This window comes from Lithobates pipiens, unplaced genomic scaffold (genome assembly GCF_037356315.1).
Source record: "Lithobates pipiens isolate NorthernLeopardFrog02 unplaced genomic scaffold, aLitPip1_a1.2 Scaffold_18, whole genome shotgun sequence".
NCBI classification, from domain to species: domain Eukaryota; kingdom Metazoa; phylum Chordata; class Amphibia; order Anura; family Ranidae; genus Lithobates; species Lithobates pipiens.
The window spans coordinates 404,944,358-404,960,426 of record NW_027507758.1 but is presented as its reverse complement, the minus strand read 5'-3'; the positions used below and the strand labels follow the sequence as shown (position 1 = coordinate 404,960,426).

General features: G+C 38.8%; 1 protein-coding gene across 4 annotated transcripts in view; it reads right to left on the bottom strand.

Moving 5' to 3' along the window:
* PEX5L (peroxisomal biogenesis factor 5 like) overlaps positions 1–16,069 on the bottom strand; it is a 377,606-nt gene that overhangs the window by 92,870 nt on the left and 268,667 nt on the right. For all 4 annotated transcript variants that reach the window (XM_077487914.1, XM_077487916.1, XM_077487915.1 and 1 more), the window contains one exon: positions 15,073–15,172. In XM_077487914.1, the coding sequence (XP_077344040.1) occupies positions 15,073–15,172 (100 nt within the window). The remainder of the gene's footprint in view (positions 1–15,072; positions 15,173–16,069) is intronic.

Sequence of the window (16,069 nt, the reverse complement as noted above, 5' to 3'; positions counted from 1 at the left end):
TCGGGTGCATAAGGGGACGTCCAATAACCATCATTCAGCTATAGCGTGTTCAGCAAGTGGTTAATCGCCACTAGGCTTTTTATTTTTTGCTAAATAAATGATAAAAATACATTTCTGTTACATAATTTAGCAAATAGCAAATAAATAATTGTTCTTCATACAAAAGTAGCAAAATGTATTTTGCTACTTTTATTTGGTGAAAATAACCTAAATCAGTGTATATTATTTAGTCGGTAGAAACGTTTTTTTATAGTTCACAAACCATGTTATATATTTGAAAATGCCAGGCCAGTACAAATACCCCCCAAATTACCCCTTTTTGCAAAGTAGACAGTCCAAGGTATTCAGTAAAAGGCATGGCGGGTTTTTTTAGTTGTAGTTTTCTATCATAATTGTTTAGAAAATGAAGATATTAAAATAAAAGTTCACTTTTTGTTTTTACTACATACTGTTACCAGTGCAGTACAGCACCATCATATAACTGGTGTGGTGGTGATCAGGGACACTGACTGATGACAGTACAAAAAAAAAAAACAATTACTGTATTTGCTGGCGTATAAGACTACCTTTTACACTTAAAAAAAATGCCCAAAAATCGGGGGTCGTCTTATACGCCAGGTATACAGGTATACAATGCTGCCTGATGGATGTCAGCCCCCAAATGTCTGCTAATACTGTATGTGGTTTTAACTACAAACAGTATACGCCGTTGAGCCAATCTCGGCGAGCAATGTATTCTATTAATGAATACAGAGCCTGCTTGGATTGGAGTAACAACCTCTGCCAATCCAAGCAGGCTACATAGAGTAGCCTGCTCGGATTGGCTTTGAGAGAGAGAGAGAGAGGCAAGGCCTGGTGATGCTACAGCCTCTGCCAATCCAAGCAGGCGTTGTATTCATTAAAATAATACACCGCTCACCATACTTCCCTGGGTAAATCCATTCACTGATCTCCTACTACTATACATCCTGCTGTTTGCCTTTCAAGTCCCAGGCACCCAAGAGGGACAGGTAAATCTGGGACATATGACAGGGGGGTTATTAAATGCATTTTGGTGGACAATTCCCATAGAATGTAACCCAAAAGTGGTATAGATTTGGTTAGTGAAAAATTCTACTTTCCAGAGTTGTGGCATTCAATAGATCTCTGTTTGTGTTATTATTGTTTGATTTACTTTATGACATAACACAGCATCGCGTATGAGTAGTTGGCATTCTTGCTTTGTATTTTTTAATCGTTCTAATGTTTTTTTTAAATGGTGTTGCCTCAGAAGGGGGGTAGTCTTATACCGCGAGTATTGCCCAAAACCTATGTTTTCACTTGAAAAATACTGGGTCGTCTTATACGCCCAGTCGTCTTATACGCCAGCAAATACGGTACATTTTTATTTTATTTTTTAGTACATTTTTCTTTTGCTCCATTTTTTGAACACACTGTGACCAGAGCAATATAATGTTACCATAGTAACATTGTACTACTCTGGGGAAGTGATCTTTTTTTTTTTACGATTGCTTATAGCAGTGAATTACATTGCTATAAGGAAGCATTTTACTGAATGAAACTGATTCATTCAGTTAGTTTTGTTGTAATTAGCTGTGATTGGTCAAAGCCTATCACATGGTACAGATGGGCTATGATTGGACCGGTCTGTATCAGGTGATCACATTGACCAATCACAGCTAGCAACACAATTGTACACAATGAATGGGATATAAGGAAGTCATCTATTGTTTACAACTGTCATGTGACCTGCTTGGCCACATGGTATTGGCAGCGAGCCAGCACACTGATCAGTCATCGGCTTTGTCTGGTGGACACAGCCAGTAACAGATAGCACTGCTGCGCGGCCGAGCTTTCTGAGAGGATGTCATATGATGTCCACTCAGAAAAGTAAAGACATCGCCCGGCCCTCATTCTGCTATAGGCCAGGTTGGGGGGGGGGGGGTAATATTTTTTAAATTCACTTAAACATAATTGGGTATTCAAATTGCGTATAATTTCACATTCTTTACTAAGCTGTGAAACTACACTTCTCAAAGTGGACTTTCACTTGCCAAGTGAACAGCCTATACTCCTTTAGTAAATCAACCCCAATGCCAACAATTCACTAACCAAGTATATATTATCTGGCAATTAAGACCAATAAATCTGAAAACTAAACCAAAAATAAAGAATGTTACAAGAGTATATCACCATTATTTAAACTGTAAAACATTAAACTTGATGGACCATTTTCTTAGCCTTATTTGATCTTGTTTTCAATTTTATGTTTCCATTTTAAATGACAAACTTAGGCCATAGATGTAAATTTTTTGGTAGTGTGGCCCTATGTGATCCCTGCTAACTCAGAAGCCAAGAGCCACCCACATGATGCATAACACCTATTTAAATCACCAAGCTTTATAGCTGTTATTTAGGATAATACTTTGTCTAATTTTCATCCATAAATCATGCAGCAGGACGCTGCTGGACCTTTTGTGGATATGACCCTTTTTATCTAGCTGGGTAGAGCTGTTTGAAAGGTCTTTTTTCTTAAAAGCCTAAACTTTTGTAATTAGCGTTTTCTTTTTCAAAAAAAGGGAACTAGAAACAATATTTCTAAACTGCAATAATTGCTAATTATTCCTCATCACTTATCTCTTTTGTGGATGTCCTCTGCCTTGAGTAGAAACATGTTAATTAACAACAGTAGAGTCACCCATGCATCTCTGGACACATGGTGATCATTTAAAACATTAAAACTTGTTAGGATGGGTTATACATACTACACTTATGCTATTTATTGAATGGTTGATATTTATGGGCAGTGCATATATATAGATAATAAAATAAACACTGCAAGTTTATAGTTTATTATTTACATAGCACTGACACAATGATTTACAGACCATCTAGAACCATTTGCATCAATACCAACCTCGTAAGGAACTTCCTACTGTTTCTACTATCATCTTCTATTATGGGTGCCACGGCCAGTTTGGTCAAACACAAATTTGATAGGGAACTGAAAAAAAATAGGTGCTGATTTTGGATTTCCCATATTTAAATTATATTTATGTATTATCTTGCCTTTTCCTGTAATGAACTAGTTTATCAAAGCTCTAATGATATTAATGGTGATGATACAATAACAATGTTGGCTATAAAAATAAACACAATGCTCAAAGAGGCATGGGTCTTATATATTCCCAAGGAAAATAGAACACTAACATAGAAAACTGAAGAATAATACAGAGCCTATAAAGTAAAAGAGCATAGATGATATGATAAGTTTGTCCTCAATATTCAATGTCTCTCAGCTGGGCTCAATGAGAAAAAAAGAGACAGACCATCGCTGGCCATTTCGTTTTAAGGCGCTCTCAGACATGACCCACTCAAACATCCTTTACCCATCTGTGTAGTCCTCTGTCCAATGAGAAGCTATAGGGATCTGCTCTTCCGAATCCCCAAGAATTATGTCATTGCCCCGAACATCCTCCGGGAAGTATGTTACTGTCTTCCACAAGGAAGCATTACCCTATGAACACCTGCCTTGACCTAGACCAACATTTCAGAAACAGCTGGCCTTTTGATGTCCTGGTTGCAGGTGAGACAATTAGGCACTTTAATTTTCCCATCACCAGGTGGTCTGAGACAGAGCTCTCCTATTCCCATACCCCACTGCCAGGGGGTATGCATTAATCCTTTTCCAGATGAGCATTTTGATATGCACATTTCTGTTTTACACACCCTGCTGAGTAATCCTGCTCGACTGGCACCCCAAGACTACCCCCAGCAGTATCCAGATGGCTTAGGTGTAACCAGGTTTCAACAGTCCAGAAATATCTGATATTAAAAAACCATGTTGCGCCTTCCAACAGGAACCCATGCAAAACAATGGGGAAAAATGAAAACTGAAAATAAATAAATAAATAAAGCCCAAAGCTGTAAAAAAGAGTATACTATCCACTTAGCCACCATGCTGTGCTTGAGTGTCTCCTATTGGATTTTGATAAGTAGGGGTAAATAGATGAACGTGTGCACTTTGGCTCATTTTGCAGATTAGAAAAATGAATGTTTTGAGTATGCTGAAACTCTGTCAACATATAGGAAAAGCTTGCTTGCCGAGGGCACTGAAATTCTGTAAGAATTAACCCCCCCCCCGAAAAAAAAAAAATCTCAGTTCAGACATGTCACATTAAAAATGCAAATAGTTTTCCAGAAAGAGCTGAATAATGCTTTATGCCAACATGAAGACTCTAAAATCTACCTAAAGAGTTATGTAACTGTATGGAGAGTAGCGAAATGCCAGAGTATGTGTGACATTTTATGGAGAGAAGCCAGATGCCAGTGTGACATTGCCTGAAATACTAACCACGGTATGTCATATGAAAGTGAGGATGGTTTTCATAGCATGGATTCAATAGTTTTTTTTATTATTATTACCAATAAAAAAATGATCATCTGAGGGTTCAGGACTTAAAAGTGTAATCTGACAGTGATTCATTTTTGTCAAGAAAAAAGACTTGATATTTTAGAGCTCTGAGACAAATAGAAGTAACACAAGCTGGATTGAGGTAGCTGCACAGTCTGCAGAAACCTGTACAAATATCACAAGAAATAAAAATACAGAGAAGTGCTCTGGCCAATGGTAAGTTACTTCAGGTGGTAGAAACAGTGTTGCACTGGGCTTGGAAACAAAGTAACAGAGATGACTGTGTAGTGATCAAACTAAGTAAGTCTCTCTCTGGCAATGAATGAATGAAGAGGAAACTGTACTGATGAATACGATTGCAAAATTCACAAAGTTCACACACCAGGACAATTTTGGTAATTTAACCACCCTTCTAATGGCCATGTACTGTAGTAAAACAGCCACTAAAGGAAGTTCTTATTCTTAGTGGATTGTTTTAAACATCCTTCTCTGTGCTGTGGGGCACATGCCTAGCTCATGCATAATAACACTTCATCCACTATCATTAGACAGCAGATGGCATAGACAAAAAAGCACTGATCCATCCAGGGTGGCTCTGTACTTTCTTATTTCTGCAATGGCCAATCACATTAATCACAAATGTAAACAGTACAACTGTTTGAATTTTAGAGTCCTCCCTTTCCCCTCACAATGGAGGAAAGATGATCTGCTGAATGTAAACCTTTCACCAACCTCTTCTCCTGTACATCTAAGCTCCATCTTGTCTCAGGATGTGACCTGTATATTAACCCCCTCACCTCCCTTATACTGCACACTAATTCCCTAGTTTCCATCCTCCCACTGTATGTCCCCTGTACCATGATCAATGTCATTAAGAATGAAGCAGGAAGGGTGAGACTCTCTGGCAGGAGGGCAGAAAATAGAACCCAGGCGGCTATGTCTGCCTGGCATCTCCTCCCATAGCTGAAATATTGGTAATTTTAGTGCACAGAAATGCAATATATTGCATCATTTTTTTGGGGGGAAATATAAAAAGATGATGTTGAATTGAGTAGATAGACACCAACGATGTCAAGCCTTGAAATCAACCAAAATATGACGGTAGATTGGCATTGGACATGGATTTCAACAGGTTATAAAAATGTGGAAAAAAATGAATTACTTGCCCAATTGACCCCTTTTTGGCAGCTCATTAAAAATGTGGGGATCCCCCAGTAGAGGACATTAATGAGAGTTGAAACATCTGAGTAGGGAAGGGCAAAAAAAACAGCCAATGCATTTCAGGGGTCATGCAATCCTCCTTCATCAGAGCAACATGAAATGGCAGAATGTTAAATGGACTCGACAATACTCTCCAGCAGACTGGTCTACAGGCAGAGGATGTTGTAAACAACAGCCAGTACTGGTATTCACAGTATCAATAGCTTTTGCAACTCTCCAACACTTCGACTGTGGGCAGGCCCTCTCTCGATTGCCACATACAAGGCAGACCCTCTCCATCCTCGCATACAATGCACAAATCTTGCTCCTGCATTGTATTTGATGACATCACAGTGTGACCGTTGGCTTCAGGGGACAGGTTGCACAGCATGGAAGAAGCCTGCCATACTGAGGAATAAAGTATGTATTACAACCTACTCCCGTACCCTAAAGCCCCATACACACGATCAGAATATCGGACAAAAAATACCACTTTCGAATCAAAAGTGAGCATATACATCAAAATGTGAACATGCTTTATCTCTTTAATAAATCAACCTTAGTTTCTTTTTAGTCTCTTTATTAACATGAGATACAAAATTTGTAGTAAGTTACACTTATGTCATATTCACTATGTGTATTTTCCTAAACTTCTTGCAGTTGTCTAATGGAGACTGACATGTTAACGCAGGGCAAGTCCTGGCAAAAAAAGGGAAACCTGGCATGAATATAGAATGTCAGTTGTCGAGACAACACAATCAGCCTCCTGTTGAGTTAAACAGTAGATGAGTGCCTGACATCTTTTTTCTCTATTCTCTACTTCTGAACTTCGTCTAAATTAGAATCTGAATGTAATGGATTTTATGCTTCCCGTGGCTCCTCATTTAGATATTATATTGTTTATTTCGGGTGAATAAAGAACTGAGGTAATGCATAAATCCCACTTTTGCTTCACTGCTATAGTTGTTGAAAGTACCTGAAAACAATGAACTCTCTAAGTGGTATGTCCTATAAAACATGAAGTGCAGCATTATAAGAATATAACTCGTAAAGATGCTAATACAGTATAACTGCATTACATATTTTTCTTGCCATAGACTTGTTTTTTTTTAACTAGGGTAGATGATGCCCAATTAACTGAGTTACTCAGTTTCTGCAATTGTAATTTTATAAAATCCCATTATTATAACTTATTAGATGTGCTATGACTTGTTTTTATAACTCAATTCACAAAGATAGCAAACCAGGACAAGGATCCTTATTTTCTAAAAAGTCAATGCGAGAGATTTACTAAAACTGGTGCAGACAGAATCTGGTGCAGCTCTGCATGGTAACCAATCAGCTTCTAGGTTTCATTGTCAAAGCTTCATTGAACAAGCTGCAGTTAGAAGCTGATTGGTTACTATGCACAGCTGCACCAGATTCTGTGTGCACCAGTTTTAGTAAATCCCCCAAATTAGTTTTGAAACCTATAGTTACAGAGCTGAAAAATGATGCTTATCTTTGAATGAAAGCTTTGTGAATTGAGGCGGTGCATCTAAGCTTGGGCACAAAGTCAGCAAATCTCATAGGTAAATGAAGTACATTAAATAAATTGAATAGAAACATACATAAGCCTTTTTGGAATGACAATGTTTCGTCCTAAAAGCAACTCTCTCACAGTTCATTAAATGAAAATAAAGATATTACATGGAAAGAAGGCAAATACTTATATCTCCTGCTTCACCATTTCTGAGGAATCCCCCAATCTCCTATGTCCCTCATTGATACATCTTGACAGCCTCTACATTACTACTTTGTCCTGTAGTGATATGGAGATCGACAGGAAGAACCAGTGATTGCTGTGGGGGGACGTAGGAGATTGTGTCTCCTAGAATTATCTGTTTCACAGTAAACTTCTGGGGACAATTTCCCAGCAACAGAGTAATGTTCAGCAGAACAAGTGGTGGAAAAATGTAAGTATTTACCTTTTTTCAGGTAACATCTTTGTTTCAATTTAAAGAACTTTGGGGTTGCTTATATATTATGGCTTATTTAATAAACTGATGCCAGGAACAGAGATGTGCCAAGTGTCCTACCCCATAGAAGGCAGTTTGAATTCAGTTAACGGTATTCTTATTTGTGAAATGTTACCTACAGTATGCTTCAGTAATAGGAATTACTGTATATGTTCTTTTGAAAAGCATTTAATCTGTCCCGGTTTAGCACTGGACACTGGAGGCTTGAGTTGTCTGACACATATATCCACTTTATGGCTGATAAATTATAAACCTTAGGATATTTAGAGAATACTGGATAGAGAGAACAATAAAGTTCCAGGTTACGCCTTTCTAGCTATAGTCAGCATTCTGACAACACTGCTATATTCTCAATAAATGTCTTCCCTTCTCCTATAAACAAAAGTTTTATACCTGTTCAACCTACCCCAAGTATTGCTGCATAGGGTGCAGTGGTATTTGTAGAAGAATTTCAGGGTGCCCCAGCAGTGCTAGCAGGATAGGGTGAGCAATGATTTGGTGCCTTAAGTTGCCTACTATCCAACGGGGGTATTACTTACTTACTAGTATATTCCCCTCTACAAGTTTACTATAATCCCATCACATGAATAAACAAATAAAATACTTTTTTAACAGAGGATGGAAAGTTGGACAGTTGGTGCTAGTTCTTGATTTTAAATATTTTACAGCCTCTAGAATCTTGTTGAAAGGGCTGAGCCCAAATAAGCCTCCTACAGTATAAAGCTGACTCTGGCTTATCTCAGTATAATGGAAACTGTAGGCACAACACATATCAAATATTTTAGAGAATCAAAACAGTGCAGAGCAACCTTAGAATATTATTACCCTTTAAAAGTCCAAAAGCCCAAATGTCAAGAATAGTAGAAAAGTCTATCAGGTAATAAAATATCCGTGCAAAGATAAAAATGTTCACAATCACCCAAGGTGACAATTTCCACCATTTTCAGATAGATTGGCTGCTCACCTCATGAAATTGACCCATGAACTAACAGGATAGTCATATACGCTTGTCCCACCTGGGTGCGTAAGGGGGACTAATAGTGCTATTTGCTTTAAAATGGCATTTTAATACTAACATATATAAAACCACTAACAATTTTACCACTTGGCTGTAAACAAATAGTAGTAACAGTAGCATAACAGTCTCGTGCCCACTCAAGTCTGGATAGCAGCAGGTAACGTCATGTAGTGTAGCTCTTCCTCCCATATGCGTTAAGTCCAATGAGACAAAGCTCCCACACATTTACATACGAACGTAAATGCATGCAGCGATTGCACCTACATATGAAGATGATTATTGCGCTACACATATTAAGTATTGCTGTGCTTGCTGGAGTGAAAGCAATAGTTCTAGGGCAATCATTTATTTCTATCTCCAAACTGACTTTGTGTTAGGGCCTGGATTTGAACCCAGGGACCTCTGCTGTGTCTGGAAATAATTCTTCTTGCTAAGCCACCTGAAATGTTGGGTTCCTCCCCTTTGATCCGTTTGACAATCTTGCCTTGTACCTTGTTTTTTCTGAACCTTGAACTCTTTGCTCCTCCCGTGAATTCTTGATTTAAGCCATGTCTCTGCACTTGCACATTATTATTACCTCTCCAGCCAAACTCGTTACCAGTGGCGGCCCATCCATTAGGGGTGTACAGGCACCGCCCCATATCCATGCATGTGGCCCACAATTGGGGGGTGCTGGATGCATGAATTCCAATGGGGGGTGTTTTTTTTAAGCCCACGATAAGAGCCAGAGGCTCGAATAGGCTTCAAAAAAGGGTGGGCTCGGGGCGCAGAGCACTGCACCCAAACCCCACCCAATTGTGTGACAATAGCGATTGAATACTGGCCAATCAGGAAGCGGGTCATGAGACCCATCACCCAATTGGCTGAAAAGAGATCCGATTGGATTGGCTGTCCGGAGGAGGATGGAGGAGACGCTGGCCGCCTGCAGCCTGGAGAGAAGCCACAGCATATATATATATTTATACACACAGTATCTCACAAATGTGAGTACACCCCTCACATTTTTGTAAATATTTTATTATATCTTTTCATGTGACAACACTGAAGAAATTGCACTTTTCTACATTGTAAAGTAGTGTGTGTACAGCTTGTATAACAGTGTAAATTTGCTGTCCCCTCAAAATAACTCAACACACAGCCACTAATGTCCAAACCACAGGCAACAAAAGTGAGTACGCCTCTAAGTGAAAATGTCTAAACTGGGCCCATTTAGCCATTTTCCCTCCCCGGGGGCATGTGGTTCGATAGTGTTACAAGGCCTCAGGTGTGAATGGGGAGCAGGTCTGTTAAATTTGGTGTTATCGCTGTCACTTTCTCATACTGGTCTTTGGAAGTTCAACATGGCACCAAGAGGGTTGAATGAATGAATGAATGAAATACTTATATAGCGCACAATGCGAACTGAATCGCCTCTAGGGTTAAGGCAGTGCTGGAAAATAATGGTGGCCACACAAAATATTGACACTTTGGGCCCAATTTGGACATTTTCACTAAGGGGTGTACTCGCTTTTGTTGCCAGTGATTTAGACATTAATGGCTGTGAGTTGAGTTGTTTTGAGGGGACAGCAAATTGACACTGTTATACAAGCTGTACACTCACTTCTTTTCATTGTAGCAAAGAGTATTTATTCAGTGTTGTCACGTGAAAATATCTAAAAAAAATGACAAAAATGTGAGGGGTGTACTCGCTTTTGTGAGATACTATATATATATATATATATATATATATATATATATATACAGTGCCTTGCGAAAGTATTTGGCCCCCTTGAACTTTTCAACCTTTTGCCACATTTCAGGCTTCAAACATAAAGATATAACATTTTAATTTTTTGTGAAGAATCACCAACAAGTGGGACACAATTGTGAAGTGGAACGAAATCTATTGGATAATTTAAACTTTTTTAGCAAATAAAAAACTGAAAAGTGGTGCGTGCAAAATTATTCGGCCCCTTTACTTTCAGTGCAGCAAACTCACTCCAGAAGTTCAGCGAGGATCTCTGAATGATCCAATGTTGTCCTAAATGACTGATGGTGATAAATAGAATCCACCTGTGTGTAATCAAGTCTCTGTATAAATGCACCTGCTCTGTGATAGTCTCAGGGTTCTGTTGAAAGCGCAGAGAGCATCATGAAGACCAAGGAACACACCAGACAGGTCCGTAATACTGTTGTGGAGAAGTTTAAAGCCGGATTTGGATACAAAAAGATTTCCCAAGCTTTAAACATCCCAAGGAGCACTGTGCAAGCGATCATTTTGAAATGGAAGGAGTATCAGACTACTGCAAATCTACCAAGACCTGGCCGTCCCTCTAAACTTTCAGCTCAGACAAGGAGAAGACTGATCAGAGATGCAGCCAAGAGGCCCATGATCACTCTGGATGAACTGCAGAGAACTACAGCTGAGGTGGGAGAGTCTGTCCATAGGACAACAATCAGTCGTACACTGCACAAATCTGACCTTTATGGAAAAGTGGCAAGAAGAAAGCCATTTCTCAAAGATATCCATAAAAAGTCTCATCTAAAGTTTGCCACAAGCCACCTGGGAGACACACCAAACATGTGGAAGAAGGTGCTCTGGTCAGATGAAACCAAAATCGAACTTTTTGCCCACAATGCAAAACGATATGTTTGGCGTAAAAGCAACACAGCTCATCACCCTCAACACACCATCCCCACTGTCAAACATGGTGGTGGCAGCATCATGGTTTGGGCCTGCTTTTCTTCAGCAGGGACAGGGAAGATGGTTAAAATTGAGGGGAAGATGGATGCAGCCAAATACAGGACCATTCTGGATGAAAACCTGTTGGAGTCCGCAAAAGACCTGAAACTGGGACGGAGATTTATCTTCCAACAAGACAATGATCTCAAACATACAGCAAAATCTACAAAGGAATGGTTCAAAATAAACGTATCCAGGTTTTAGAATGGCCAAGTAAAAGTCCAGACCTGAATCCAATCGAGAATCTGTGGAAAGAGCTGAAAACTGCTGTTCACAAATGCTCTCCATCCAACTTCACTGAGCTCGAGCTGTTTTGCAAGGAAGAATGGGCAAGAATTTCAGTCTCTCGATGTGCAAAACTGATAGAGACATACCCCAAGCGACTTGCAGCTGTAATCGCAGCAAAAGGTGGCTCTACAAAGTATTAACGCAAGGGGGCCGAATAATTTTGCACGCCCCACTTTTCATTTTTTTATTAGTTAAAAAAGTTTCAAAAATCCAATAGATTTGTCTATGTCCCTCAGTAATGCTCAAGTCTGTGGCAGAGACTTTCTCAAATATCCTACGCTCAAGTCTGTGGCAGAGACTTTCTCAAATATCCTACGCTCAAGTCTGTGGCAGAGACTTTGTTTAACATCCTACCGGCTGCTAGGCCTAGTGAGAGGAGGTCTATCTGTGGGTTGTAAAATCCAGCTGTAAAACGGCTGCTATTCTCTGGATTTTTCCTATAAGAGACTTTTAATTTTTTGCAGTACCTGAACTTACTCCTAACCCTCTACCCTAAAATGAGAGACTCTGTTTCTGTTTGAAATAAATAACACAATCAGTTGCAATCGTTACATAGTCCTCTACTATCTTTTTACAAAAACCCTGCATTTTACCCAGCATGAGTATCTCCTAGATCAGGGGTGCTCAACCTGTGGCTCTCCAGCTGTTGCAAAACTACAAGTCCCATCATGCCTCTGCCTCTGGGTGTCATGCTTGTGGCTGTCGGAGTCTTGCTATGCCTTATGGGACTTGTAGTTCCGTAACAGCTGGAGAGCCACAGGTTGAGCACCCCTGTCCTAGATCTTTCAGAGCATGGGCTAGAAGTGATATGCTGCAGATGCACAAATCCGTCCTTTATCCCTTTCCCAACCCTCTGTGATAATTATGGAATACCGCAATCAGAACTATTTAGGTACTTCCAGATCAAAAATTCCTTTATGCCTCTTTTAACCACAGACAGTTCACTCATTTAAATAACTTTGAAAAATATTGTAAAAACGACCCTCATGCTAGGGGCATAATCTCGACCTTATATGTTCAATTGTTAGCTAAACCTGAAACAGTAAATCCAGCTTATGTCCAGAAATGGGAGGTGGACTTAGAACAAACACTAGAAACCACAGAATGGAATCAAGTCTGGTTAACAACCAAAACAGCCTCTCCCAATATATTAGCTGTAGAGGCGAATTATAAAGTACTAATAAGATGGTATCTTGTACCGGCTAGAATAGCGAAATATGTGCATAACTACTCATCAGATTGTTACTGTGGATGCGCTGAGTTAGGAACACATTTCCATATTTGGTGGTCATGTCCCAAAGCTCAAATTTATTGGAATGAGATCTTTACTATAGCATCTAAAATGTTAGGAATATCCATTACCCCAGATCCCTCAATGGCACTCATCAATCAAAAACCAAACTTTCTAACACACACCCAATTTAAATTAATTGTTAATTTATTCACCACAGCAAAACAAACCCTTGCAAGAGCCTAGAAATCCCCTTCATTGATTGTGGATGAGGTAGTGAATAGGATGAACAACACTATGACGCAAGCCAAAATGTCAGCTCTTGAAGCTGACACGCTTATCAAATTTGAAAAAGTATGGCATTCGTGGATAAACAATTATTTACCATCAAATTTTAACAAAGAAGTTCTATTACCATGGTAGCTGACCCGATGGGTAAGTGATTACAGTATATGGATTGTAAGTGATATGGCGGCCCTTGACTGGACTCTGTGGAACTCTCTTCTTCCCTTCCTAGTTTATTCTCTTCTTATCTTTCCTTTCTTCTCTATCTATTACTATTATGATTTTGAAGCTCTTTCCTACTTAAGAAGCTATTTCCTCTAATAAACCATACCATTAATATGCGTTATTGTTATAGTAGTAATTATAGTTGAATATATCATTTACATTGTATTGAATATATAACTCTGAGTTTCTTTACTTCTGTTGTATATTATGTACTTAACCTATTGTCAAATACTCTATTGTATGTTCAATAAAATCTTTTTGACAAGGAAATAAATAACCCAAAAGAAGATTCAGTGTCAGTTTCCATATTTCTTTGTGCCATCTACCCTGGGAACCCAGAGACAGAGAAGCAGTCAAGAAGGTAACGGTAAGCCCAATAAAACCAGCAGCTCCTTTGGGGGTCAGTGCTACATTAGTCTCCATACTAATATGATGGGAAGTGGTGTTCAGTATTTTAAACATTTTCTGTGTTAGAAGGTGATCTACACTCTGAGAATGTAACAGAAGTACTAGCAGAGGTATAATAATAGTATGCAAATATAAATACATGGAAACATATAATGAAAGCTAAAGTTAGCTCAAAACAGGCTACAAGATTACAGAATTAATTGCACTGCTGTGATCCATTGGAGAAGTACAGCCAAAAAAAGCTTTGGCTATACTTCTCCTTTAAACCTGGCAAGAACTATAAAAGCTGTGTCCAAAAAAACAAGGAGGGGTCCAAATACTAGTCAACAATTTTGCCTGTAGTCTCTTTACAAATGATTTCTCTATTCCAGTCCCACTAAGCCTTCTTCTGCTTCATGACTCTATGCGGAGGCAGTCAGTTTAGCAAAGGCAGGGCTTCCTCCTATATCCATCAAGACGGACAATGAGCAGCACAATATTAAAACCACTAAATCTTATTTCAAAGCTCCTGAGGCTAAAAGTGAGCAATGGTACCATATATATATATATATATATATATATATATATATATATATATATATATATATATACGCTGTAGACCTACAGCGGTTACATTTTAAACACAGGGTTGTCTAGGGACACTCACATACTGGGACGTGCACTGCTAATTATCAAGAGGAATGTAAGACAAAATGTACATTTTCTGTTGTACGGTTTAACATTTCTAGATGTAAGTTAACACATATTACATTACTAAAAATTCTTATGTGAAATCACCAAATGCAAAACAGGAACCTTAATAATCAGAGGTTGAAAAAGTAACAATTTGTGGCAACTTACATTAAATAAATAAATTCTGCACTCCAGTTTCATGTGTTCACACATAGTTCAATAGTACCTTGTGACATTAACCCAGACTCTAGGAGGCTTACTGAACGCATGTTATTATATCTAAGTGAATTCTGTATGTCCAAGCTGACCTTTTCTACAAGGCAATTTTCCCTCAAATTATAAGGATAATTTTTAAAAGTGATGGACTGTACATAGCTACGCTACAGTTATCATGATAGAGCAAAATGTTGTTACTATCACTGAATAAATCGGCAAATTGGTGCTAAAAACCCATTGATATTGATTTTGTTATACATTATTCTCTTGTATATTTAAAAAGTTAGCCAGTGTAATTAGCCCAGTGTATAAAGAAGGTGTATATTATTACATATTGCTGTGGCCAATTTATTATGCTATGGCAGAAATACTCACTTTTGTTGCAGGTACGAGTTCTAAGTCAAATGCTTGGTCGGTCTCCGCTACATTACTCCTATCTCTGACTGGGTCACCTTGTGACCTACCATCTGCTGACCTGGAATAACAGTCATGAAAACATTTTAACACTGCAACAAGGGGAGCCTTACAAATCAATTCAGCAAAAACATACATCCATTTAAGTGTATTTCAATATAAAATGTTTCAGACTTCAAGTTATTTTTGATTCAGATTCTTCTAGAAGCACTCAAATAAATAAAATAGTCACTAATGCAAACATATCTACTTTACATGGCTGCCACGGAGGTTCAAATATAAAGAAAAAAAAAGGAAGAAAATGATATAGCTATATGCAACCAAGTTCAACCAACTGCTTAAAGTGGAGTTCTATCCAAAAGTGGAACTTCCACTTATCTGTCTCCCCCCCTTTGTCCCTACTTCCATCAGACCTCACAGCTGTGAGGTATGTCAGAAGTCCAGCCCCTCTTCTTCCCTCCTCCTTCCCCTACTGTCGGGTCAGTAGAAGACCACAGCAGTGCTCTACGCATGCACAGTAGGGACCCGACCGTGAAGCAGAAAGGCTTCACTGCCAGGTACATTTACCAGCAATGGTGGTGGCAGCACCCGACAGCCGTTGGAAACATCAGCTGGGGTGCCAACATCACTGGACTCCAGGACAGGTAAGCATCCTAATATTAAAAGTCAGCAGCTACAGTATGTGTAGCTGCTGACTTTTAATTTTTTTGAGGGGAAGGCGGAACTCTGCTATAACAAAAAATTTTATTCGTAGAATAGTTTTAAAGACACATATTAAAAACATTAGCATACCTACTAAAAACAAACTCGACCCTAAATTATCCTTCTATTAGAATAATGCATAAATACATCCTCAAGCATGAACATAAACAAACTCGTAATAAAGTGGTGCTGCTCTCTCTTGGTCTTGGAGTGAATGAAGGTGGCTGTGGAGCATTAAATTATAGATGTACAAAGA